Source organism: Periophthalmus magnuspinnatus, chromosome 23 (genome assembly GCF_009829125.3).
Source record: "Periophthalmus magnuspinnatus isolate fPerMag1 chromosome 23, fPerMag1.2.pri, whole genome shotgun sequence".
NCBI lineage: Eukaryota > Metazoa > Chordata > Actinopteri > Gobiiformes > Gobiidae > Periophthalmus > Periophthalmus magnuspinnatus.
This window is the reverse complement of record NC_047148.1, coordinates 16,394,607-16,420,315: the sequence shown is the minus strand read 5'-3', so window position 1 is coordinate 16,420,315 and position 25,709 is coordinate 16,394,607. Positions and strand designations below refer to the sequence as shown.

At 38.5% G+C, this 25,709-nt stretch overlaps 4 protein-coding genes across 4 annotated transcripts; 2 read left to right on the top strand and 2 right to left on the bottom strand.

The window, feature by feature from the left end:
• Positions 1-569: 569 nt before the first annotated feature.
• Positions 570-10,177, bottom strand: LOC117391427 (rapamycin-insensitive companion of mTOR-like). The gene is made up of 38 exons (XM_055231684.1): positions 10,103-10,177; positions 9,964-10,011; positions 9,224-9,321; positions 9,084-9,148; positions 8,884-9,015; positions 8,731-8,794; positions 8,525-8,651; positions 8,274-8,443; positions 8,130-8,197; positions 8,003-8,070; positions 7,807-7,889; positions 7,648-7,735; positions 7,482-7,572; positions 7,334-7,400; positions 7,147-7,227; positions 6,973-7,073; positions 6,729-6,894; positions 6,142-6,243; positions 6,022-6,068; positions 5,805-5,940; positions 5,539-5,738; positions 5,341-5,467; positions 5,090-5,254; positions 4,931-5,007; positions 4,785-4,863; positions 4,609-4,718; positions 4,413-4,500; positions 4,061-4,153; positions 3,863-3,969; positions 3,591-3,790; positions 2,773-3,529; positions 2,491-2,656; positions 2,324-2,405; positions 2,063-2,245; positions 1,837-1,998; positions 1,624-1,750; positions 1,413-1,551; positions 570-1,330 (listed from the first exon to the last, which is right to left on the bottom strand). Exons 1-38 carry the CDS (start codon positions 10,152-10,154, stop codon positions 1,268-1,270), a joined length of 4,779 nt encoding a protein of 1,592 aa, XP_055087659.1. The 5' UTR covers positions 10,155-10,177; the 3' UTR covers positions 570-1,267.
• A 1,079-nt stretch (positions 10,178-11,256) lies between these two features.
• Positions 11,257-14,010, top strand: derl2 (derlin 2). Its single transcript, XM_033989245.2, has 7 exons — positions 11,257-11,367; positions 12,223-12,288; positions 12,367-12,440; positions 12,569-12,662; positions 13,065-13,260; positions 13,325-13,415; positions 13,493-14,010. The coding sequence occupies exons 1-7, from the start codon at positions 11,275-11,277 to the stop codon at positions 13,596-13,598; spliced, it is 720 nt and encodes a 239-aa protein (XP_033845136.1). The 5' UTR covers positions 11,257-11,274; the 3' UTR covers positions 13,599-14,010.
• A 237-nt stretch (positions 14,011-14,247) lies between these two features.
• Positions 14,248-17,733, top strand: smarcb1b (SWI/SNF related, matrix associated, actin dependent regulator of chromatin, subfamily b, member 1b). Its single transcript, XM_033990219.2, has 9 exons — positions 14,248-14,634; positions 14,971-15,082; positions 15,163-15,271; positions 15,344-15,481; positions 15,565-15,692; positions 15,772-15,938; positions 16,204-16,394; positions 16,474-16,605; positions 16,693-17,733. Exons 1-9 carry the CDS (start codon positions 14,542-14,544, stop codon positions 16,730-16,732), a joined length of 1,110 nt encoding a protein of 369 aa, XP_033846110.1. The 5' UTR covers positions 14,248-14,541; the 3' UTR covers positions 16,733-17,733.
• Positions 17,726-25,548, bottom strand: LOC117391911 (stromelysin-3-like). Its single transcript, XM_033989854.2, has 8 exons — positions 25,325-25,548; positions 22,519-22,802; positions 22,009-22,152; positions 21,464-21,597; positions 20,202-20,416; positions 19,924-20,128; positions 18,656-18,916; positions 17,726-18,586 (listed from the first exon to the last, which is right to left on the bottom strand). The coding sequence occupies exons 1-8, from the start codon at positions 25,418-25,420 to the stop codon at positions 18,471-18,473; spliced, it is 1,455 nt and encodes a 484-aa protein (XP_033845745.1). The 5' UTR covers positions 25,421-25,548; the 3' UTR covers positions 17,726-18,470.
• Positions 25,549-25,709: the final 161 nt, after the last annotated feature.

The window sequence follows — 25,709 nt, the reverse complement described above, 5'->3', positions numbered from 1 at the left end:
CATGGGTGGATAAGGCAGGAAGTGTGTGAGTGTTTCTGGTAAGAGTGACTCAGATGAGCTTTTCATCTGGTCATTTTTTCACTTTTAACAGCATGTGAAAATAGTATACAGTACAACTCATTAGAGGGTGTGCAGAGGTTTGTGTAGCTCAAGGCTCCATCTTATGCTCCATCTTATCACAGTGTTTTGATATGTTACTGTTACATTTTAGTAAACCGAGACAGCAGCGAGAAAGTAAATATTAGAGGAAGTTGAGTCTACCAGGAAAGGTCAGTTCAGGGGTGTTGCACTTTAAACTCAAACAAAATATATTCAACATTAACAACCTAAAAAGATGTCTGAACATAATTCAAATAATACATGAATATTTTGTTGAAAAACTGATCAAAGGCCTCTAATTTATAAAGCACCTTTCAATACATTGCTTTAGTATTCATTCAACACTTGGTGGTGCTAGTTGTGTATGCACTGGGGTAGACAGACAGAAGTGGCTGCCAATCTGCATCATAGGCCTCAATCACGGACAATAACTCACCCACCCTAAATTCTTATTATTATTCTTTTTTATTAACAATATATCCAATAATTTTACTGATGTTAAAAATATAGATTCATCAAAGTTTATGAAATAAAAGCCTGTTACAACAGCTTAGAGAAGTAATGAAATATAATACACCAGTAAATGCCCTGAATGTTGAGAGGAAGAGGATTAACATAACACACAAATTACTTCAATCACGGTTCTCTCGTAAGTTACTAGTTGTTTCTGATAATGTTGTTTCAAACATTATCAGTACTTGTCTCATTTTCTATGTTTTAAATAAGGCATTCAAGGTGTTCGGCTTAATATAAAGCTATAAGTTACAGCCCCATTTCCTAACATTTCAGTCAATGAATTACATTTGATTAGTGGTGTTTTTAATACTCAAATATACCTTCACAAACATCCAAATAGCTGACTCATAACTTGGCCTGCTTGTCCCATGGAGATGTTGTTGCTTTGCCAAGAAGGTTCCCATCAGTGTCGATGAAGAAAAGCAGATGTTAGGCAAACCATCAAAAAGTTACAAAGTGGGCTTTTATATAATCTTACATTATCTGCAAAATTAAGGCACAGAACAAGTGAACATCAGTTAGAAGAGTTGTGTGTGGAGAACATTTGTATCTCTATTATTGCTTATATTTAACTTGAAATTGCTTTGTAAAAGGTCTTCATGTTTAGGACATGTGTTGTGAAAGTTGACTCAACAATAAGTGAAATTATTATTCAGAATGTGGGCTTGATGTCTTTTGTTGTCTTGGACAGAACACTCTCTGCAGCTGCATACATCTGACAAAGAGAGACAAAAGGTGTAACTTTTTTCATGACATAATAAATCACTTAAATCATCCATATCAGAATGTGTTCTTACAGGTAAAAATGTCACATCTTGAAAAAGCTCCTGTATGAAACGGCGAGATGGCAGTCGAAAAGTGCAGTGTGCGAGCAGGTACGACACCTCTGAGTATAGACAAATGTCATCAAAGGCACATGGGAACTTCTCTTTTATCCTACCAAGCCACATCAACAACATTCAGAAGATGATAGGGCTGAAAAAAACATTATGACAATAGGACGCTTACGTTAAGAGGTTGGCCTCATGGTTTTTGGTTCCCACAGATGAACTGAGGTTTATAATTAGACGCAGCACCTCTTTCCTGTAGAGGACCCTACCAGCTGGAGTGTCTGCGGACATAGGCTTTTCTCCTTCTTAAGAACAAGTCCAAGTGAAATATTTAGTTTAGAGTACATACAACTTTGTTTGGAAAGAAGAATTCTATGCCAAGAATTTATACCTAAAACAATCTCTGTGCTGTGTCCACTGCCAGTGGATCCATGGGACATCCCATCACTGCAAATATCTTGTGTCCGGTTGGATATGGGCAAGGTGTCTATCTCTACGTAGTTTGTTGGAGGTGGAGTGGCCCTCTCTGCATCAGCAGCCTCTTCAGATAGATCTGAAGAATAAAGGTTACGCTTAAAATTCAAACATTAATTTCAAATTCATAAAAAGTGTCCCACCTGGATAGCTGCTGTGAGAGTTAGAGCCAAGCTTGCAGAGGGCAGCACAATACAGACAATTGTTATCATTGTGTTCCTGGAGACCAGTGTCCTCTGAGTCCAGCATCTTAAGTGGGTCTGACAAACTCACTGCCACCAGGTCAGCAAAGTGGGGCCTTGCTGGCTGAAGTCCATTGGTGAAGCCTGAGAAAGCATAGAGAATAAACAGCGAGCTACTGAGGAACTTGTATGGGCACTGCTCATGTCCACGCTGGCTCTTACCACTGTCACCAGAGGAATGTTTGGCACAACGAACTTCAGGGGAAGGGCTCGACATTTCTTGGAAATATGGGGTTTCTCTGACCTGAGCCAAAGAAAACTTTGATTAACTGTTTTTAGAGATAATGATACTGTATATGTTATTCAAATATAATGGCAGTTATAGTTACCTGGAACATACAGTTTATATCAACAGGTAAAGCAAGCCCAATGTAATCCTCAGAGGAGGTGGACACTAAAGAACGGACAGAGGTGGAACACTGCAGTGTGCTTTGGTTAATTGGACTTAGTAGTTTCTCCTTGTCATGAGATGCAAAACTCATAGCTTTTAAGAATCTGAAAAATCAAATGTTAGATTATATAACAGGAAGTATTAATTTCTTACAAAAATATTTGTAGACTAGAACTGCATTCATCATGGTCACTTTATCTGACTTGAATCTTGGTCATACCTCTTTGAGGTGAGCTTGGAGTCTAGGCTGCCTGTGTTCATGGTGATGGCATCAGCGAATAGTATGTCTTTCGCTGGAGACACCAGTGCCTCACCATGGGACAAAGAAGGCTGAATGCGCTGGTGTTGCAGCCTCCTGAGGGTGGCATATCCCAGGGCATCACGAGGAGTGGTGTAAGCATAGTGGGCACTGAGGAATCTAAGGCTACTGCTGCTGAGTGGGTTAACAGAAGGGGATCTGAGAGACTGGGCCCTGCGTGGCAGAGTATGTGATGCCCCAGGAGGGACCAGAGAAGTGGAGCAGGACTTGAGGAGGGTCAGAGGAGCTGGGTTCAGAGACTGTGGGTGTAAGAGAGTCTGGTTGTTTGTCATGCTGTTTGGGCAGAGACAGTCAGTGCTAGATGCCAGGTTTTCTCTTAATTCACTGAAGGAGCTAACATGGCTGGTGGCAGGGCCTATGTTCAGACTCTGACTGCGTATCTTCAAATGATCAATATCCAAAGCCTCCTTACTCTTCTCACCTGACCGTTTTACTTCTGTCTCTCCACTGAGAGGAGTGTGTTCATTTGATACATCTATCTCATCAGTTGAGCTATCTTGGGATTCATTCCCATTTCTGTATAAAAGAAGTGCGTGATCTCCAAAAGAGTGGAGGCAACTCAATGTCTGAGGATTGTCTGAAGTTGGGTCCATCAGTTTGCACAAGGCTTTTTCAAGAAACTCTCCACTTTCCACCTTCTCAATATTAAGTGTTATACCTGCAAGTCAGGAGATTAAATAAGCACCATAAGTTCATATTTTGTAATAGTTTATTCCTACCTGGATGCCCAGCCTCTGTACCATTGTGCACAGAGCTGGTGTGGTGTAGGGTGATTGGTTTGAGGTGTGCCTCAAACTCCTCTGGGACCACAGGCCACAGGGTGCTGCGACTGTGGCGCACTGAGTCCCAGCCCTCCTGCTTCAGTGCCTCACAGCCATGTTTGGTTTTACTCATCAACCCCAGCACATACACACATGTCCTGCACAGAGGAATGAAGGGGCTGTCACTTATGTTTTTTATAATATGATGAGAGGTAATGGAAAATCTTTACCCTCTAATGGAGAGAACCTCACAGTGATAGGCCAGGGCTACAATGTCAGGAATCACACTCTCCTCCAGCAGCAGGTTCAAACCCCAGTTTGTGGAGCCTATATTGCCCTGTTGTACAATTAAATGCAATCGATTTTTTTTTTTATTGTTTTCAAAAAAGAGTTAATTTGAATCATTACTATTTTCAAATGTTTCTCACTAAAGCCCAGAGCGCAGCCTTCAGTTGTTTGATTCCATCCCAGTGATCTAAGTTTGGAGATCTTACATGGCAGCTTAGATCATACACAACATTCTGTAGCAAATAGAATAAAAGTAATTAGTAAGTAGCATAATAATTAAAAAAGAATCTAGGCCAATCTAAATACATTATTTAGACAAAGGGGATTGATTTTAATCAGTTATGTAGTATGAGAAGTACTACATAAATAAAATTGGCTATGAATTGGGTGCTGCACTACCTCAGCTGCATGGGTCTAATGCAAAAAACAAATGTGCACATATGACAAGTGCATCTTACATGACCTGTAAAATAAAAATTACTTTTACAGTACCTGAGATTCCAGAAGTTGGCAGCCAGATTTACTGTGAACAAGCTGGCCGTACAAATGCACAGGGAGGTAAACATGAGGCTTAGGTTTCCTAACAGACAAAAAAAAATCCCACATGTATGATTCAATGTTCTAAAAGTCTCAATGTTCCAGGAATCTGCAATTGATATTACATCATGTGAGATTAATATGTATTTACCTTTGATTGCTGCGCCGGACATAATTATCCCCATTTACAGGCTTTCGATATGTGGTCAAAGCCTCATTGAGTTGTTCCTCAATGATGTCCACATACCTCAGGTTATAGGACTGTGGACAAGGAAATACATAAAATGATATGCTCACTGCATAATATTAAACATTTAGTCTGTTGACCTTTTGCCACTTTTCCATCTGGTATGTAACAAATTCTTTGTCACTGAGATAGGCAAAGCCCTTTGGAATCGACAAAAATCTGATGGACAGAAGGAGCTGTAAAACAACTGTAACCTTCAATAGACATTTAAAATAGAGAAGTGTACCTCAACAACAGCAGAAGACCTTTGTCCCCCAGATGAGTAAGTGCAGGTTTCATTTCAATCAGAGCATGGAGGTTAGCCTGGAAAAGCACAGTTAAAACACAATGCTTATGCCAATCTAGTGGTTATAGACACACATGTATATTGTTTTTCCGCTGTCACCTTGTCTCCACAGGCTTCGTCCAGTATGTCCAAGGCCTCCACTGAAACTGCCCTACTGCTGTCATGAAGTTGGGTGACCAGCAGCTCAATGCCCCAACTACTGAAGAACTCCACATTTGCTCTCAGAAGCACACGCAGGTGTTTTGTGGCATATAACCTACAAGACTACGTAATAACACGCATGAAAATAATGTTCACGGACAAGCAAATATGATTTTTAGACTTTTGGAGTGTAGTATTCAGCATCCTACATCTGCAGCAGCTGTGAGTATTTTGGACAGAATGACACGTGAAAGCCCGTCCCGACTGTAGTTCAAAGAGGTGACTGTTAGCTTCAGGAGGTGCTCTTGGTTCTTCACCGTACATAGATTGAGCAAACTAAAACAAAACATACTGTGTTAAAATAAATACACATTTTCTGAGTTTTAAATGCTACATCAGATATTTACCATTGGAAGACGCTGCACTTTTCAAGCATTTTGACTCCACGTGGATAAGCTGACAAGGTGCCCAAGAAGAGGAGGTAGTACTGACTGAGTGTAGTTAAAAGACTATTGCTCTGCATGCACTGGTCGGATCTAGGAGCAAGGTAGGAGACCAACCACTGGACAATGTCTCTCACCAAATCTTCCAAAAAGCCCTTGCCCTCCTTGTAATTGAAAAGGTTTTTAGTACATTTGATAAATGAACACTTTTAATGAATCTATGACTATACCTCTTGAGATTGCATGAGAAACTCAATGAACTGGCAGCCAACAACTGTGATCTGTCTCGCCTTAGGATTATCCAACTCAAGACTGCAGAAAATATTGCTACTGGGCTTGTAGAAAAACAGCAATCGACGCACAAATCTGACAAAACACAAACGATTTCAAGAAAACTCAGAGTGGTAAATCAGCTCTTATGTTTAGTTCAATGCGAAATCTACTTACATGTGCATCTGTTCACCTTTATTGCTTCGAAGGCTTGCATTTGGCCACTTTAAATAAAACAAAAGATGTCAACAAACTTTTAATGACACATTTTTAAATCGAAATTTAAAATATCTGAACCTTTAAAATTGTTCCAATCAGGCTCCAGTCCCATTCCAAGCTCTCCTTGTGACTGAGGATATGGCTTTCCTTTAATGTGGTCATCAAAGCATCTTCAGTGTCCTAGAGCAAAAAAAATTAACATGTTGAAAACAAGGATAAACAGAAAAGAATAAAGTGTGTATTACTAATATATGTAGAGTATGTGTACAATCTTGTAATTTGTAAATGTTGTCTCGATAGCTTATTCCATGACAATATAAAATAAATTATAATAAGTTTTTTTTCTATGGCATGTAGAAAACTTTGCCAATGCAGGTTGAGACCCAGTCTTTTCAGCATGAACAGTAACTGTGTTATTGGTGGTAGCAGGGATAAGATTACAAATACCATTGGATCAAATTCCCTTAGAGAAGAATAATGCCTTTGATTTGTCTGCTGGCTCAACATAGTCATTGTCATGGTCAGCTAGGCAGCTATGACAAAGCAAAACCTTTTTTACCTCATTTAAACTTAATCTAATTCATCACATAACAGAACACACTATTTCTGGAACAACTTTATAACAACTCAAAATAAAAAACACTTTGATGTCAAATGAGCAGCACCTTGATGATAAAAATGTCTTTCTGAAGTCTGCAGTGCTGGTCACGAGTGTAGTGTGATGCCCCTGATGTACGCAGGATGTGATCCAAATACAGACTACAGGGTTTAGGTTGAACTTTCTTCTTTTCGTGGAAGCATTTCATGTTATTGACCGCAGCACTTGCTCGCCTAAAGTTGGAAAAACTGTATTTTAACATATTGTTTAAACAATTATAAAAAAAGGTTAGAACTGAATATTTTACTTACAGGCGCTTGTCATGCGGGATATCAAAAGAGGCAGCGACATTGACGAGGGTGGGTAAGCAATGCAGATGGAGACTTTGGCTGTGTGGAAGAATACGGTTGGCCTAATTGAGGGAAAATTCACACATTTTAAAGATACATCTTTTGTCATAATATTACATATAGCACGGTTCTTACCATATTAAGCAGCTCTTTCAATAAAATGGTAGCCCGTATAGATATAATATCGTCACTGCTTGCAATCACTTCCACCAAACCCTGAACAGTTCACAATGCATTTTAAATAACACATCATAACATATGTGTCTATTACCTATAATTTACTATAATATTTATTCTTTATTAGGTTGGTTAGTATTCACACCTCTAACAAACCACTCTTGATGAAAGCCGAAAGTACAAAAGCCAGATAGTTGTGCATCAGGTCTGGCCTACAAAAATATTTTGGAGTAAATTATGTAGATTTTTATTAAAGATCAAATAAAATATATTTAATTACTGGTTTAGTTTACCTTGAGCATGATCTGTGTGGAAGAAGTGCTGTTGCTTCAGAGGCCACAAACCCATCAGACAACCTCCAGCTGTCCTGAAATCTGCTTGGGTCTTAGAAGGAAAATACAAACAATAAATAATTTTACTTAAGGACAGGACGTGTTATTGTTTCCTTAGTGTACTGACCTACACTGCTAAGAGCTTCCATAAAGTTCATGCTGGGGATAGGTATCGTTAAATGAAAAATGTCATATAAAACTTCTAACAAAGCTTTCTGAAAGACAAACAGTACAGTTTTAATACACGATAGACGACAGAGTAACAATGAAATTCAAGAATACATACCCGCACTTCCATGTTTGGTATACACAAGAGCCCAATCAGGGACTGAATCCCAGTGCTGCCTGACTTACATAGGTTAATGATACCTAAAAGGTCAAAACAATAGGTGAAGTTAACTCAATGACAGCCAATCAATGCACTGACAAGTTTCCTATGCAGAGAGTCAGATAATAGGAATAATGTAAATCATTTAATTTACCTGACCAGGAACGAAATGAAGCCACTATAGACATTTTGCTGGCCATAAATCGAGTCTCCCTGTCTTCCCTGTTTAAATAAATAGTTAATTGCTGCAAATGTTTTTCCACTAATGTTTTGACACTCACTTTGACTGCCCCTCCTCCACGTCTGCGTTGTGTTTGTAGTGAAAATCTGTATATGGAGCCAGGATTTGCTAAAATAGCCAAAAATAAAAGTGTGAAATGCTCAGTTAAAATACACAAAAAAAAGTAGCTGACCCAATTAAATACCTCAAACTCTACGTCAGAGCGCACAAACTGGCGTGTGTGTGGGTGGTTGAGGAGGTGGAGGATGGTGGTGATCAGAGCCTCATTGATGCGACTCAGCTGACAGTCAGTCACGCTCTTCAGGATGGTGCTGAGGCCACCCGCCTGCGCGACCACAACAGGGTTTTTCAGCGCTGCACAAGAAAAGGCCCACACAAGTTATACCACAACTGTCCCCTCTGATTGGCGCCAAAGTTTATGTCATTCACACTCACCCAGTTCACAAATGATGGCCACACAGGCACGGGACAGACGGTCGCGCTCATTGTGTCCATCATTGCCTACAGCGATGAGTGAGTTGGTGATAGACGAAGGAAACAGCAGTGGATTTACAGTGATCATCTGGGAGATACAAAAGAAACAAGGTTCCCCATACATTTTCCATAGGAAAAGAAATGCACTTTATTTAGGCAAATCTCACTTTTCGAACCAGTCTGAGGGCCTGTGTCCTTTCTCCTTCATTATTTTGCTGAATGTCAATGCATCTTTCCAAAAGATTCCATAAAAAATAAGTTCAAGCACAGATTACAGAAAAGGATTAGTGAAGAAGTGGCCAATAGCCAATACCCTTTACCTTGCTATGAGATAATCGACCTTGAGATGCAGCACCTTCTCAAGTGTGCTGCTGTCAGTGATGAGGTGCCGTAGGGCTCGCAGCCCAGCGGCCCGCACTTCTTTAGCTTCATGCAGCAAGACTAGGCGCAGGCTTACAGAGGAACAAAGATATTGTATAGCATGCTCAAAATATTTTTGTTGATATAAATTCAAACTCACCAAATAATTATCTGCTCCTGTGTAAAGCCGAGCTTCTCTTCAGAAAGACCAACACTGCCAAGAAGCTGCAGCATATCAAGGATAATCTTATACGTAAATATGTGTCTGTGTGCTTTGTTTCTTTACTTCTAAGACATTACCTTTACAAAGTTGTTTAAGTGAGCAAGCTTACACATGGGAGACACTCCTTTCTGCTTTGTGACATTTTTAAGAATTTCCAGAATATTGTCTGCTGGGTCTGAAAACAATAAAACAAAGCAGCAACAATTTCATCCCTGGTTGATAGTGGATAATGGATTTTATGGCTGATTTCACTTCAATGTTGTCATGTCACATGCTTGTTGTCCTCTTTGACCCCTGAGGTTCATTTACATGAATTAGTGACCACAAAGTGAAGTGTCAAACAGAAACAAAGTCAGATCATGGGGTAAATAATGGCACCCATCACCGAAATATCAAAGGTGAAGGTAATACAAACTTTTTAGTACATTATGATCCACTTTGTAACACAATAATAACATATCCCTTAGAATTATTAGAATTATCTTAAATAAAATAATTGACTCACTTAGACTAGACTAGTTAACATACTCAGAGCAAACTGAGTGAAATCTTGTAAATTTGTTCTCTAATTTGTAGGCACTGTTCCCTAGGAAGTTTGGTCTTTCAGTGCTTTAGGCTCATTAAGAAATTTTGATCTGAGTCTCCAATTGACCATTAACCACACACACAAGCAGATTACTCCATAGGACTTTACACTGCAGGAAATAAAAAACTGCAATAGGACATCGCGTACAGATCAAACTTTGGTCATTTTATGATACGGAGTCTGAAGCCCCATGTCAGCAGCAAAGGTGAAAAAAAATCATCTTGTACGTACCTTTGCAAAGATCCAATGTGACGTTTTCCTCGCCGCCGTCATCGCGACCTGTCATAAAAAACAACAGCCATGAATAAAGTCTACTCACTTTCTCGAAAAGGGTAAACAACAAACTTGAGCTGTCTTAAATATGTCTCACATCTGAGCCGAGCGCTGCGCGGCGTGCGGCTTCGGATGCTGCTCACCGCCATCTGTGCAGACACCGGCAACTGCTCAAAGTCAGAGCCAAGAAGGTGCACGGACTGTCGCACAACACAGACAGATACTATCGCGAGAACCTGGCTTGCATCTTAATTTAATAGGTCGCTAAATTGTAACGTGACCAAGCCGTCAAACTCGGGCTATATTAACTTTATATACTGCTTAAAGGTGCACTATGTAACTTTTCTGGTGGAGGATCACCCACCTGCGTATCTCCATGGAGATGCCATTGCTTTACCTGGAATGTTCCACAGTGTGGCGTTGAACCATGGATCTATTAAAATAACACTGAACCTATTTTTTCAAGGAGACAAGCATAGCGCCACCAGGGAAAGTTCCAGATCAGATAAGTGGAGAGGCGAGCCGCAAGCCCACTTACAGTAAGAATAAATGCAAGATAAAGAACTTTAATGCCATGCTGTGGAATATTGCTAGGCAAATCAATAACATATGCATACATAATAAGAACTAAGACATGCCGGAGGTTCCTTTGCAAGAAAGGTTGTATGGTGCACCTTTAATAACTTTTGATCAAAAGTTAATTTTGATTATCTCTAGATGGGAATTAATATGCAAAGATTAAAAATATCTGAACATATCTAGCAGTGTCCCACTCCTTTGCTGATAACATCGCCATTCCCCATTCTGTTAATATGATATCAAAGGTCGCATCTCCAGTCTGTTTAATTGTGTTATTGTAAGAAACTATTTGTGATCATGCCCTGTAGATGCACTTTGTTTACATTACATATTAGTAACCAAATTGTATTTAAGTGTTGATTATTTAAGAGGTCTATGTGTATTGTAATAATGTAATGTATTTAAGCTCTTAATGCAAAATGTTGGCTAAACTAATGTGAAATTCATTGAAAATATAACATCTATGCATAGAGACAATCAAGATACAAACTACGACTACTGTTATTTGGTCGGAAGAGTGCCTATTTCTAAGCATATGACAAAACAGCACTGACCGGGGTTGACACTGTATTTTATTTTACTGTATTTTGCATGAGACCAGATCAGATCCGCCCCTGGCCCCGCCCCCTAAGTGCCTCTCTGAAATGACGTGTCATCAAAATCCGGAAGTGCTTTCTGTTTCAGTCCAAAATGGCTTACCAAACCCTACAGCAGGAATATTTACAGATTCCTGTTGTGACTAGGGCTTATACCACGGCCTGTGTCCTCACAACTGCAGCGGTGGTAAGATAATGTTGCGTTTGTACAATATTGTTGATACAGCTGTCTATTAGTTTTGTATCTTATAGGAGAGAGTGTTTATTTTGAGGATAGCTATGAAGGTTAGCCACAGCAACAGAGGGGTAACGTTACGTGTCCAAAACATGGTCAAAAATCTCTGTATGAGGGGGGAGAGCTGTCTTGGTGTCAAAAATAGAGTGCTTTCAGAACGATACTTAAGGCAAAGAAAATCGCATGTAAGCTAGCAACGTGAAAGTGACATGACACCCATCGGCTGTGTGTGTTATGATAACTCACAGAAATCATAGTGTTAACTCGGCTTGCATCAGTACCGTCACGTTACACTACACTTTAATGTATTTTCATTGCTGTAAAATGAAAAAATCAGCTGTGGTTGGTCCAAGTTATAGTTCAAACCAGTGTTAATTTTAGCAGCGTTTGATTAAAGTTTCGTTATCAAGATTGATTGTCATTACATTGCCATTTAAAACGCTATCCAGTGTGTAACTCTTGTAAAAGTATTGTTTTTCTGACTCACATTTACTATATTCAGCATATATTTTGTACTAAAACAGTGCTGATAGCTTGATGTACAGATAATTTTGCATCAGTGACAGGTGCTGTAAGTCCATTGGCTGATTTGCAGTTTCAGTTGCAGTGGCGCGCGCTGAGTGGTTCAACATATGACTAACGCCCATTTTAATACTTTGGTTTAATTGTTTTTTTTGTATTTTGACAAAACTGTTGACTGTTCTTTTTAATGCACTTAGAAATATTTTACCATGATATCAATTTTGTGTGAATTCAGATAATCATAATGTTGTTTTTTTGTGTTTGTTTTGTTTGTTTGTTTTGCAGCAATTAGAGATCATCACACCCTTTCAGTTATACTTCAATCCAGATTTGATTTTAAGGAATTATCAAGTAAGTAACTGCTATGCTGTATTTTATCATAGCATCCAGTCTAGCCCCTTGTTCATGTGATTTTTTTTGTTTTCACAGGTATGGCGACTAATAACCAACTTCCTCTTTTTCGGTCCCGTTGGCTTCAATTTTCTATTCAACATGATATTTTTGTATCCTTTTTATGCTTTTGCTCAGTTCAGTCCATTTAGTCAAGACGTATTAATGGCAATTTAACCTTATTTAAGCAGTTAAATATGAGTATTGTTTGGAGTATTTTTTTCTTAACATCTGTTTTTAGATACAGATATTGTCGAATGCTTGAAGAAGGATCTTTCAGGGGGCGGACGGCTGACTTCGTCTTTATGTTCCTTTTTGGTGGGCTACTGATGACTGTATCCTTTTCAATACAAGTATCTATACTGGTAGCTTTAAAACAGCAACATTTTTAAAGGTACCATCTGTAGGGTTTTTTTTTTTTTTTGGCAATGTGAAACCTGCCGCCCCACCCCCACTAGGTCTGTGCTCTCTGGTTTTCTTCTATCACATCAAAGCTGGAACACTATCAGACAACATTAACATAGGCAGCATCAAGTGGTGTTATGAGAATACAGCAGGGATGGGTTGGCCAAACAAATTTTAAATGCTAAAATTAACCATAATAATAAATTATAAAAAAATATACCATGTAAAGCCCCTTTTAAAGAACTCTGTTAGCATGCATGGTGAGGTATGTATGTCACACACAAAAGTATGTAGTGGCTGTTCAATAGCATTGTTCCTTAACAAAGCATTAGATCTTTGGCACATTTGTGAGCCTGGTTTTCTTGGGCCAAGCCTTTACTATTATGCTTGTTTATGTGTGGAGCAGAAGAAACCCTAATGTTCGCATGAATTTCTTCGGCCTGCTGAATTTCCAGGCCCCTTTTCTGCCCTGGGTTTTGATGGGATTCTCACTTCTACTGGGGAACTCTATTATTGTGGATCTTTTAGGTATGCACAGATGTCAAACAAAAGGTTTAAATAGTGCTTGTATTTCAGATGTTCTACTTTCTAGGTATTGCTGTTGGACATGTGTACTTTTTCCTGGAAGATGTTTTTCCAAACCAGCCCGGTGGTGGACGTTGGCTTAAGACACCATCTATCATGTAAATATATATATATTTTTTAAAAACATACAAAAACAAAACAAGAAAAGACAGAGACATTGTTTTTATTTTTTCAGAAAGATGCTGTTTGACACTCCTGAGGAAGATGCCAACTACAATCCTCTGCCTGAAGAACGCCCTGGAGGATTTGCCTGGGGAGAAGGACAGAGACTTGGAGGCTAACAGGGCCCTGTGCCATCCCTGGTTTTAGGGGCACTATGAACATTCCCTAAAGACGAAGGGACGAACATGGTCTTTGTTCATGTTTGTGAAGTTCTGGACTATGAATGCCAAACCAACCAGAACTTATTTGGGAGTAACCGTCTGTTGTTTTTTTAAATGGGCTTAATCATCCCGAGAAACTCTTCTTGAAGCCAGATTGATGCTCCATGAATATTAGAAAGAATTCACGCTTCTCTGAACTGTGAATGGTGAGTCTTTGGCTTGGTGATGTTTGGTCTTCATCAAAAGTGTTGATGAAATAACGAAGGATGGCAGCAGCTAAAATAATCCAGGATTATCTGTTCTGTTCATACGGCAAAGTGCATTTTTTTTTCCATTTCACTTTTATAAATAAATCTCTGTGGCAAGTGAAGATCTCTTTTTTTTCTCTACTTTGACTGAGAATGTGGTTTATGAATGGGGTGGGATCGCTAGGCACAATGTAAAAGTAGTAGATCAAGAAAAATCTATTTTATATTTTGATTAAATTCCAACTGTTACGTTCATGATGCGTAAAAACCTCGCTATATCAAATTGTTTCTGGACTTTTGTGGTGCGTGTGTGCAGGTCAGCAGTAGGGGGCAAGCATGAGCAGTGTTGCATGTTCTACGACCACAACGAGAACACGCTGTCGCATTTAAAACAGTTGGACAAACGGAGTGTTCAATCATCGTAACAATTAACTATTTTCTTTTTAAACAATATTTTACCCCACAAGTTATTTAAACACATGAGTGATTTATTACTTGTTTGTTTAAGATGCTAAACATAATAAAATGATCAATTTGGACACTACAGTAAATGAATTTGAAATATAGTATCGTATTTTCCCATTTTGTTCCGGACCAAAACACAACAGAAAGGAAACGGGCTGCTGCTGTGTTAACTCGTTAGCACGTTCAAAATGATGCCATTAGCTCTCAGTAAAACATTTGGGCAAAAGCCAGTCAAATTTCAACTTGAAGAAGATGGAGATTTTTACATGGTTGGCTCTGAGGTAAGAGTACTTCAGTCCATGTTTCTTTTTTACCTTGTGTATGCTAAATTGCTAGCCACACGGCATCCCATTGATTTAACAGTGTCCATTGATAAACAAAGAAAAGTCCAGTCCAGTAAACACCTATGTGGGAACATCTTTTGTTAAACGAAGTACTGTTTGGAAGTGCTTTAGTTTGTGTCTTTGTTTGTTTTACCGAAAAAAGAAGCTTGATTATTCGCTATACAAACCTTTTTTAATTCATTTCTTCGCTTGCAAAGTGACATTTTCTTTAATATGCAACGCTACTATGCATAAACTGTTTTAACCTTTGACCTGTTCTGTGGTGTTCTTCAGGTTGGAAACTATCTGCGTATGTTTAGAGGCTCTTTATATAAGAGATATCCGTCTTTGTGGAGGAGACTTGCCTCAGTTGAGGAGAGGAAAAAGATAGTAGCATCTTCACATGGTAAGTACCACAATATACAAATGAGTTATTGAGTTAAATCAGCGGAACATACAGTTTAATTTTGCATTCATTATTGATAGCCACCAGCGTAACTCTCCTGAAAGCATCAGAGTGTGAAGAGATCTTTGAAGGAAATGATGAGAAGTATAAAGCTGTGTCTATCAGCACTGAGCCCCCAGCTTATCTCAGGTTAATACAAGTTCTTTACAGCTTACTTTCACTTACCAGAATTGTTTAATATGTTTTTGTTTGCTTTCAAAGGGAACAAAAGGCAAAGCGTAGCAGCCAATGGGTGCCTACATTACCCAACAGCTCACACCACCTTGATGCCGTGCCTTGCTCCACCACAATTAACCGCAACAGAATTGGTAAAGACAAGAAAAGGACTTTCCCTTTGTGGTATGTTTACGCAAGGTTTGAAAAACAGAGTTTGTTGGGGTTCCTACTAATCACACTCAATTATCATCTTTAATCAAATTTAGCTTTGATGACCATGACCCAGCAGTCATTCATGAGAATGCAGCTCAAACTGAGATGCTGGTTCCCATTCGTCTGGACATGGAGATCGACGGTCAGAAACTGAGAGATACCTTTACATGGAATATGAATGGTACAGATCTGTATTCTTACACTTACACATGTGATATACTTAAATGTAATAACCAATTTTGTTTGTTCATATCCTACAGAAAAACTTATGACACCAGAGATGTTTGCAGAGATCTTATGTGATGATCTTGATCTAAATCCATTGGCATTTGTTCCTGCCATTGCATCAGCCATTCGTCAGCAGATAGAGTCTTATCCTACTGACAGTATACTAGAAGAACAGGCAGACCAGAGAGTCATCATAAAGGCAAGTGACTGTAATATAACCATTAAAGACATACAAAAAACACCCAAGGCAATCCTATAACTTATTTAAGCTCGAAATGAAGTGGGGAATTTAATAAGGAAAAACATGTGAAATGTACACTAAGTATGTAGACTTAATCTGCTTGAAATACATAAATTAATTAAATTTAAAAAAAGAAATGTCGAAATACAAGTTACTGAGATTTGATAAGCCTTTACCCATAAAGAAACAATGTTTATGCACAAACATATTCCTTATTTTACAGCTGAACATTCACGTAGGAAACATCTCTTTGGTGGACCAGTTTGAGTGGGACATGTCTGAAAAGGAGAATTCTCCTGAGTCTTTTGCTTTAAAGCTCTGTTCAGAACTTGGACTTGGTGGTGAGTTTGTAACCACTATTGCATACAGCATCCGTGGTCAGCTCAGTTGGCACCAGAGGACCTATGCCTTCAGGTATCCACAAACTATCACTTTATAATAATTTCATGAGAATTTTTGTAAAACTTTATACTTCTGTTTTTTTTTTCTCCAGTGAAAATCCACTTCCCACAGTGGAAATTGCTATTCGCAATACAGGGGATGCAGACCAGTGGTGTCCTCTGCTGGAAACACTTACGGATGCAGAAATGGAAAAGAAAATCCGAGACCAAGACCGCAATACAAGGTGAGTTTAGTTAATCAAAATGGCAATGCAGAAAACAGAATATTTGTAATCTTATTACAAAATAATTTACCTTATAATGCTTTGCAGACGGATGAGGCGATTGGCCAACACCGCTCCTTCGTGGTAGATGGTGTATTGAAGTTTACCTGGAGCCTGCTGTTATTATACCACTATATGTCCATAGTGTTGGTGAAGCACAGTCAGTTAACTTGAACCTGTTTTCGGACACTAACACCACTTGCTTCATCCTTCATAGAAATCACATTCATTCTCATGACGCAGATTCCAACCAGAGCATGCTGATCCTCTTGTCCAGATACTTCAGTTTAATGTAAAACATATAATCTTGTATTTACTGAGAATGTATGTTTTGTAAAATAACACAAGTAGGAACAACAAGGTAACATGTAGTGAATTGTTTTCTACTTTGTTCCAGACATTTAAATGCAGTGTTTGAACTTTTTGTAAATGGCTGAAGGCAAAACTAGTGCAAACAGATAATTGAGGTGAAATTTTTCTGTAAATTTGTTTTGTGTGTAATGTTTTAATTTCCAGTACCCTGGCAAATGAACAAAGATTAAATCTAGATAATAGAAAATTACTTAAAATAAAGTAGTTTATTAAATCATTTACCAATGGACAACTACATAATCCACCTCATCCAGTTTGTTTGGTGGGCTTGTACTTTGTTCAAGAGGGGCTCAAGAGTATTCATTTGAATCTGACTCATTAAGGCTCCTAAAATATTTGAGGTAAATAGTCAGATATTTCAGTTTGAATTGTGCCTCATATTACATTGTTGTTTAATAATCATTAGTAGATTTCACTTTACTGCTGAACTGTAGCGGGCTGTACAATACCAAAAGATTCCTCTGTTTTACCATGTAAGCCAGTAAAACAAGCAATGAAGTAAACAATGGATCAATGTGTGTTATCAAGTTCTCTTTGTATGCTTGTGGGAGTTTTTTATACATAAAATAAAAATACAAGCAAGGTCATATCATTTGAAGGCTTATCTATTTTTGGACAAAGCAAGATGTTTTTTTATGCTGTTTTGGATGTTTGGATGGATGAACACGAGCAGATATGGTTATTACAATTGAAGTCTGAATAAATAAGTAAAGTTACACAAAATTACTTTATTTGTTTAACAGAGCTACACATAAAAAATATATATATAAAACAAGTTATTAATGAGACACCTGATATCACAGTGTTATTGACAACCTTATTCAGTGTCCTGCACTGGGTTTTTACAGTAGCATTCTGTACACAGTAATATTGAGAATATTTAACAAGTTTATGATAAAAGTGTCTGACTGTATGGCTGAAAGACATACATCACTCTTTCAACTTTGCAGCCTTAAAAATACTAAAACAATTTAAACTGACAAAAATCTGGAGTAAGAAAAAAGCTCCAAATGTAATCACTGAGAACTGGAGTGTTAACTGAGATGTGTGATACTATGAGAGGTTTAGGATTTACACCGGAGAGGTATTTGCAAGTGAAGTAACCAAACCTTCATTCAAACCTATTTTGTCTGCCTGTTATCAGTTAACTATTTGTAACCTGAGTATCCATGTCAGCTGCCCACATCAGACCAATTCTTTAATAGTGTGTTAGTGTCATCAAAGGCTCAATTTACTCAAAGCTGGCTCAGAAGCAAATTGATTCTTTCTGTAAAGCATTTTGGACATCTAACAAAACAAAATAGAAAAAAATTATTATGATCATTGTCTGGCATAGTAATATACAAGGTCATTTGGCAATAGTTTATGTTAATATACATAAAGTATGATTATTAGAAGATTTTGGGCCAGAATTAATAAATGGCAGTATAAAAGTTTTACACTCATGTTTATGATTAACTGGAGCAGCCAAAGAAATCAATGCCAATATATCGAGGGTAGCCATCTAGCACTTTCAATGCTACAGGGTCAAACTTCCAATACTGTATCCCACTCAGAAAATTGACATACCCTGTGAAAAGAGAAACCTGTTATATTTTCTGATCAGGTAATGAATTTGTTCAAACATATCTCTCTTTACCATATCTGTCTTGAAATGCTGCATCTATATGTTTGGGTATGCCGCTCCATTCAGGCATGGTCTGTGGAAGGACATTGTCGACCCGGTTCTCCAGAGGACTGAAGGACCAGTAAGACAAGGACTTGAAGAGGAAGACTTTCTGTACATTACCCACTTCCCATTTTAAAGCTGCTTGGATGTCTGATACAGGCAGACCCAGCCTCCACACTGAATCTGGTCCAGTTATCTTCCTCTCAGCGTCGAACACCCAGTAACTCTCGCCTATCATAACAGACAACATTATTAAACAGATCAGCATGGAGGGGAAGCAATGATTTTTGTTACAGAATGCTCAATATGTGCATAAAAAATGTATTTTGTAACATATTCCATTACAGGTTGCAGCACCGTATCGTGATTTGAAATTATTAATTTGATCAGGAACAATACACAAAAAAATACACAGATATGTCATGTACCTGGTTTTAACAAAAATGCAGTCCCTGGACAGGTTGATGTCACAGTTCAACAGGTCATCAGTATTAAATCTCATTTAAAACATTTACACAGTCAAACCACACTGTCTCACACACACACGCGCACGGCACACACATAGAGCCCTATAACATTCATACATTCACTCTTAGGTTTGTTGGGAAAGTAACCACTGCTTGATTAGGTGTAAAATGTCATGATTTGTCCAAGTTATGAGTATTCCAAAGGCTCACTGCTTGATACGATCATATTAACTTACTTTATATTAACATAGAAATAGTGTAAAGACAACAATAACAGGGTTTTCTCTTTTTCTCACTAATATGATTCAGTTTTAAGCCTAAATTTTGTAATCAACCATGGCAATGCATTCTTCTGATTTTAGGAAAGTAACTGTAACTAACTCTGAATATGCACAGATGAAAGAGTAACTGTACCAAAATGAGTATTCTGAATATTTATTTTCAGTACATGTGTTTTGTTCCCAGTACAGAAATGTTGGTTAGTGTTGCTTTGGTGACTTTTGTCTAAATTGTTATGGTCACTGCTTGTCTGGTAAGATCCAGAATGACATTTCCCTGTATTTTTTTATACAGATGGACCCACTCCCTCCAACGCATCTCGAGTCCAACAAAACACGATCGTGCAGTCAGATTTGTTTTTTTAGTAATGCATGTCTCCTAACATTTAAACAGACTGACTACTTCGATAAGTATTGAAGTGTGTATTCTGGATCCCAGGCAAGTGCACTAAATGTAAAGTATGTCTGTAATGAACGAATATGATTCACAAACCTTGAAAGAACCAGATGTTACCAGAGTTGTCCTCATAGACCGCATCGATGTAGTCAGGGATACCTCTCCAGTGACGGGAGGCCAAAGCCGGGTAACCAGCCTCAAGTCGCCCATCACGAATGCGCCAAACGTACTGGGACTTAAAGAAGAAGAGCTCTCCTCTGATCATAGACACGGCATCATAGTTGGTTCTGCAGGCGTCAGGCTGAGGTCGGCATTATTGAATGTCAGTTTTACAATAAACAGTGATACAGTTAGTCATGCATTATAGCTCTTACCATTCCTATGTCGAGCTCATTGGTCTCTGCAAGTTCCGGTGTTGTGTGCCTGGGGGGGCCATACAAATACTGAATTCCTCTCTTGTCGTCTTCACTGAGCTGCAGAGGGTATGAATCACTGTAGAATGGGCACATAATAGCGTCTGGTTCAAGGGAGTGTTGAAGTCCCAGAACATGGCCAAACTCATGCGCTGCCACTTGAAGGAGATCTGTGCCTGAAAACAGCACAACATTTCTCTGCACATGTGTCATCCATCTGCAGAAATTATGTACAATACTGCATTAAATGTGAATCAAAACCAGTGCAATTCCATGTAGCTTTTTTAACTGCCACGTATTGTTGTCTATACACTGCAATGTACAGAGTCACTGATTGTATATAATAGTTTTGCAGCCTGGGCAGCAGTTTTTACTGTGCTTAGACTGTTCTAGTTCATTTGTCCTATTTTATCTTGCATGTGTTTAATACTTTTTATTCTACTACTGTTCTAGCACTACCATTGCAAGATTGTGGAACAAATGTTTCCTTTTATCTTATTTAAAATCTGCTAGTAAAGGTTCATTATGTAACCTTTTTGGGTAAAACCAGCTTGTCTCCATGGAGATTGCTTTGCATATCATATAGCATATTCATATTCTATTATTTCAATTGCAGGTGTTTCTATTGCCTTGCCTCAGATCTTACCTGTAAAGTCCAACACACACAACTATTGGAGCATTTGACATAGGGGTTTTGTCTGCAGATTAGTAATAAATGAGAGACATAGTGTAAGGCTGTGTGAAAAGAAAGTTGGTCCTTTAATCAAGTTATAGTGAGTTTAAGCAGAGACAAAAGTTTCCCTGTAAAAAGAGAGGCAGGAAAGGAAGAGGTGCCTTCTCTGCCACCTGCAGCTCTCATCCCTCTCCTCAAAGTTTACAGTGGTACATGTGCCAGTCCCCGAGCAGAGACCTGTCTGTACTTACAGCAGAAGTTTAAAAAAGCATGTGTTTTTGAGCCATGACGGTGCATCTAAAATCAACAAGTTCCAATCCTGGCAGGATACAAAATTATGGAGGTGGCTTTTTTGCAGCACATTAAAGCACCCCAGGGTGAACTAGCTTTAACCTCGCCCTCACCTCCTTGTCTACATGGAGGTAGATGAGTTAAATGCTTTACTGTGGAACATTCTAGGCAATGCCATTTCTATGGAGACAAGCAGGTAAAGGATCCTCCACCAGAACATAGTACAGACTTAACAAATCTTATTTTTTTTAATACTTACCAACATCATTACCCACAGTCCAGTGCTCATCATAATCAAAGTGGACCTCTCCTTCTCTGTGTGTTCGTGGGAAAAAGGCATGGGCAAGGATTCCCCCAGGACCATCAAAGGGTAAACTGTCACCGTGCCAGTATCTGGGGTCAAACACATGATCGAGCCATGTCTAAACTATTCGAGTGATGCCATAACACTATTGCCCATAGTTTGAAACTCAACAAGAGGGCAGAGGTTGTACACAATGTGTGATGTCTTAACTTGAGATGGAGAGATTTCAGTCATAAATGTAATTTGGTGAGTTGGTAGATCCAAGCAGAAAATAATCTGGTTCAACATTTTATGAAGTTCATGAGAAAACAGATTCCCACATGTTTATGACTGAAAACCCAAGATAGACAAACATGCCCACCTGTTGTAGTTACAACAAATTCAGTTCTTTGGTATGTCATCATTGGCTGGTTTATAATATTATGTTAAATATTTGTCAATTTTTTAAAAATATAATTATTGGGGATATCGACATAAAACAAAAAACTGGTAGCTCTTACCTGTTGAAGTCAATAACAATGTCTGCTTTCTCTGACATGACTTCGGTGAAAGTTAAAGGTGTCACTGCGCCCCAGACTCTGAAGGCCTGGTCCAAAACATGACGCACTTTAGTCTCACTCATCTGCCATGGAAAACGTACAATCCTACACAAAAATGTAGAGTCAAAACACATTATAACACATGTTTATTCTTCTGAGCAGTTTGAAAAAGCTTGTTGAATTTAGAGGTACTTAACTTGGGCAATGCTCACATAAACTAAACATTAATGGGTTAGTACTGGCTTGTGTGAGTTTGCTAATATCCAATTGAATCCAAGATGAATAACAAACTCTTCATAAGACAGGCCTATTGCAGATCCTACTGTTTACTCAGCTTGTAAACACATTTAATGGTATGGGACTGCCAACCTCTCTTCTCCATTAACACTAAGACAGCATGTTTGGTGCAATTAAGTCATTCCTGTTCATAAGTGTTTTGAGTGAAGTTGTGATTTATGATAATTTTTTTACCTGTATGTGAGATCGGTCTTTTCCCAGCGCCCTCCAAAAAGTGCAAATCGTTTCTTGCGCTGCTGCCTGCTCTGTCCTTCCTTCTTTTTTTTCTTCATGTTGTAGTATGACAGATCTACTTTCAACAACGTGTGATAATCTGGTACTCCACAGCGAGGTCTCTTCCACTCTGTGTTATTACTGGGGACCACTAATGACATCAAATTATGTTTGTCATTTAGTGTTGGCTGTTCATGCCTTTCCCTCTTTTTCTGACCCACATTTTTGTGGCTGTGAGGCCCTCCCTGCAAAACATCAAAGCATTTGATAAACAATAAGAAGTCAAGTGTGCATAATCCTAGTTTAAATTATGCCTTAATACACCTACATCTAAATGCCATTTTGTACAAAATGCAAGTGCAATGACCTGGTAATTCTGAGTCAGGGCTGCATGTTTGGGCCAATAGGGATTGAAACTAAATCTGGATCAAATTTCTCTAAACACATTGAATGTATACCATGGGCATTCCATAGCAGGTCACATAGTACTGTTGGGTGCAGCCTGTTTTGCTGAGGTGACAGTTATAACATGGTCAGCTGTGCCTCTTGTAACCTATGATTGTTGTTAGTTATGCTTACGTTCAAAGTCGCTGAGTGGACTGTTTAAATTCTTGCACAGACAACAATAAGTGGAACTTAAAGCATCGTAAGCCTGAAATGCTTCAAATGATTGACAATACAAATGTAGGCCTCTTATCGAGCTGATAGTGGTGAACCAGTTTTTCATCTAGTCTTTTTTTAAATAGTTTTTTATCTTTTTTATTAGATCTGTTTTAAGTTTAATTGCTGTGAGACCACCACAGTCTTCACAGTTTTACTGAAAGACAGATACACAAGGTCTATGAAGTGAGATCCAACCACTGAACTGTGTGCCAGGAGATAACTGGCTCTGCATAATGTTTATAGTGTGCACTCTGCAAACAACCTACAAACAATGGCACATGTCTTAGATTATACTTAATGAACTCCTATGAGTCAATATAGCCAATAATGTAGAGGTATTTCCTTGCCTCAGCAAAAAACTGTTTCCACAGGCTATGCTGATTTGACGAACAAAATTTAAGGTGAGTGACAGTCCAAGTCAGTAACCATTTTTCGTATGTGCTGAAACAAAGCTTTGTGTTTGATGGGAATTCTGGGGCACAGGCGAACATGTTACAACAAGTCTCTCTGACTCCCATCCAAACATTTCTGCCCAAGCATCAGCAAGGTGGTCCACAAAGCACACTATTGTTGTGTATTTTAAAATGGATTTGCAGATTCTGATACTATGTTTTTATGTCAGCCAACTTGTTAAACTCAAGTATTAACATGCAGGTTGAGGTAGGCTAATAACAAACATTCATATCTTTTCTCAGTTCTTAGTAAAAGTGGTAAGTGGTAGACAGGGTGAGCAGATGTCTGGAAATTCCCTGTTTGGGCATGATATCACAATGTCTGCAACTATAACCAGTGGATGCTGAACTGACTGTAGGTGGCTAAATACTGAGTGCACATCAGTGACTACAATCACTAAAGGTAATATAGACAAGTCCCATACAAGAGATAAAGAGGGGTTAACATCAAATTTGCTAAGCATTTTTTTCAATTGTGACAGCATGTGGTGTCATAACAGTTCAAGCATCTGCTGAACACTAGCAGCTAGAAAACAGCCATAAATCTTTTGCTTTTGCTCATTGGCTTATTTTCCATCAGGTGGCCTTAAAACCACAATAACACATTCGTAGTTAGGGCTTGACTGTATGCTTTGGAGATTAAGCTGTCAGCAATTCAATTGATGGACTTCATTAAACATTAAGAACATTATTATCTGGGATTATAACATGGAGAGTTGTTCCCATGTGTTGTCCCATTTGGCAGGACTCAGCGTAGTGCATTGTTGTGTGCCTGCCCCATGCCTTACTCAACTTAAATTTTCCTTAATCAGCAAACTTTCTATACTGCTCGAGATGCCAGATGACTTGTTTCTGCCTGTAAAAACATATTTACTGCAGTTGTTGACAGCAACCTCCGAAACACATCTGGATTCCTTCAAAAACTAATAGAGTTAAATGGCCTATTCTAAGTATAGATTGTATTGTATATGTCCTTTGATCTTAATGCTACAAAGCCAAAGCATCCATTTCCAGTGATGGGAAGAATCTTTTCAAAAAGCATTTAATTAAAGAATACTGTACATTGAGTTGCACTTAAAGGTCCAATATTACATCAAATGGATTCTCTGGAGCTTTTAGCCATGTCATAATGCTGTTACCTCACCAAAAACATACCTAGAGTTGTGTTTTGTTTCACTCACACATGTTTGAGTAACACTTGATTATTAGTCTGTCTACATCTCCAAAATGCTCTGTCCCAACTTAGTTTAATAGAGATTGATAATTCAATTCCAGGGCTGAAATTATCCGAATGTTTCTAGTGAAGGTGTATGGGGTTTGAGAACACAGTGGAGCCCTTCCTGTATTACCACAAATAAGTGCAACATAGGATTAAAAACAGCTTTATGTATGTTTCAATGTTTGTTCTGCATTTCTAAAGTCCATTTCTAAAAGATATATCAAATAGGCTAAAGTCTGATGATAAATAAATTAGGCTATTAAGACATGGCTTTGTTATAGCCTATAATAAATGCAGATAATTTTTGGCTGAACACTAACATGCACTATAGCCTAAAATGTAATCTTAGTTATGAGATTCTGTTAAGCCCATGTATTACACCACTCAATATAAATGCAGTTGTGTCTGTTTTAATGTTTGTATTTGCACTCACCTGTAGCTCAGACTTGAGTTCGTGCAGCGGCAAAGAGTGAATAAAGACAAAAAGTTGCAGTGGTAAGATGCTACAGCACAATAGAAAAGTCTGCATCTCGCTCGTTTTGTCGCGCGGTGAATCAAGTTAGTGGCGCAAAACAAGCTGCTGATCTAAAGCCCGCAGCGGGAAAAGCAGCATCCACTTGCGCTGAAATGAATGAACTCACGACTCAAGCCCTCCTTAAACTCTGTCACCCAGCATGTGCAGCTACGCCACAGCCACTTAACCCTTTATAATCCATTTAGTCAATCTGAAAACAATAGTTCTATGCAAATAAAGTGTATGAAACTGGTCATGTGTGGTGTGAAGATTAGGCCTGGTCTGTATGAGCTTCAAATTTACA

What these genes read in the sequence shown, in the direction of transcription:
- smarcb1b (XM_033990219.2), top strand. Translation starts at nt 14,542, where the DNA reads ATGATGCCATTAGCTCTCAGTAAAACATTTGGGCAAAAGCCAGTCAAA. An exon ending in TTTACATGGTTGGCTCTGAG is followed by an intron (nt 14,635 to 14,970) that starts GTAAGAGTACTT and finishes GGTGTTCTTCAG; the next exon opens with GTTGGAAACTATCTGCGTAT. An exon ending in AAAAGGACTTTCCCTTTGTG is followed by an intron (nt 15,482 to 15,564) that starts GTATGTTTACGC and finishes AATCAAATTTAG; the next exon opens with CTTTGATGACCATGACCCAG.
- LOC117391911 (XM_033989854.2), bottom strand. Translation starts at nt 25,420, where the DNA reads ATGCAGACTTTTCTATTGTGCTGTAGCATCTTACCACTGCAACTTTTT. An exon ending in AAGACCGATCTCACATACAG is followed by an intron (nt 22,153 to 22,518) that starts GTAAAAAAATTA and finishes ATTTTTGTGTAG; the next exon opens with GATTGTACGTTTTCCATGGC. An exon ending in TAACATCTGGTTCTTTCAAG is followed by an intron (nt 18,917 to 19,923) that starts GTTTGTGAATCA and finishes CTGTTATGATAG; the next exon opens with GCGAGAGTTACTGGGTGTTC.
- derl2 (XM_033989245.2), top strand. Translation starts at nt 11,275, where the DNA reads ATGGCTTACCAAACCCTACAGCAGGAATATTTACAGATTCCTGTTGTG. An exon ending in TATTATTGTGGATCTTTTAG is followed by an intron (nt 13,261 to 13,324) that starts GTATGCACAGAT and finishes TCTACTTTCTAG; the next exon opens with GTATTGCTGTTGGACATGTG. An exon ending in CTTAAGACACCATCTATCAT is followed by an intron (nt 13,416 to 13,492) that starts GTAAATATATAT and finishes TTATTTTTTCAG; the next exon opens with AAAGATGCTGTTTGACACTC.
- LOC117391427 (XM_055231684.1), bottom strand. Translation starts at nt 10,154, where the DNA reads ATGGCGGTGAGCAGCATCCGAAGCCGCACGCCGCGCAGCGCTCGGCTC. An exon ending in GCCAACTTCTGGAATCTCAG is followed by an intron (nt 4,154 to 4,412) that starts GTACTGTAAAAG and finishes TATTTGCTACAG; the next exon opens with AATGTTGTGTATGATCTAAG. An exon ending in CTCTCACAGCAGCTATCCAG is followed by an intron (nt 1,999 to 2,062) that starts GTGGGACACTTT and finishes TTTATTCTTCAG; the next exon opens with ATCTATCTGAAGAGGCTGCT.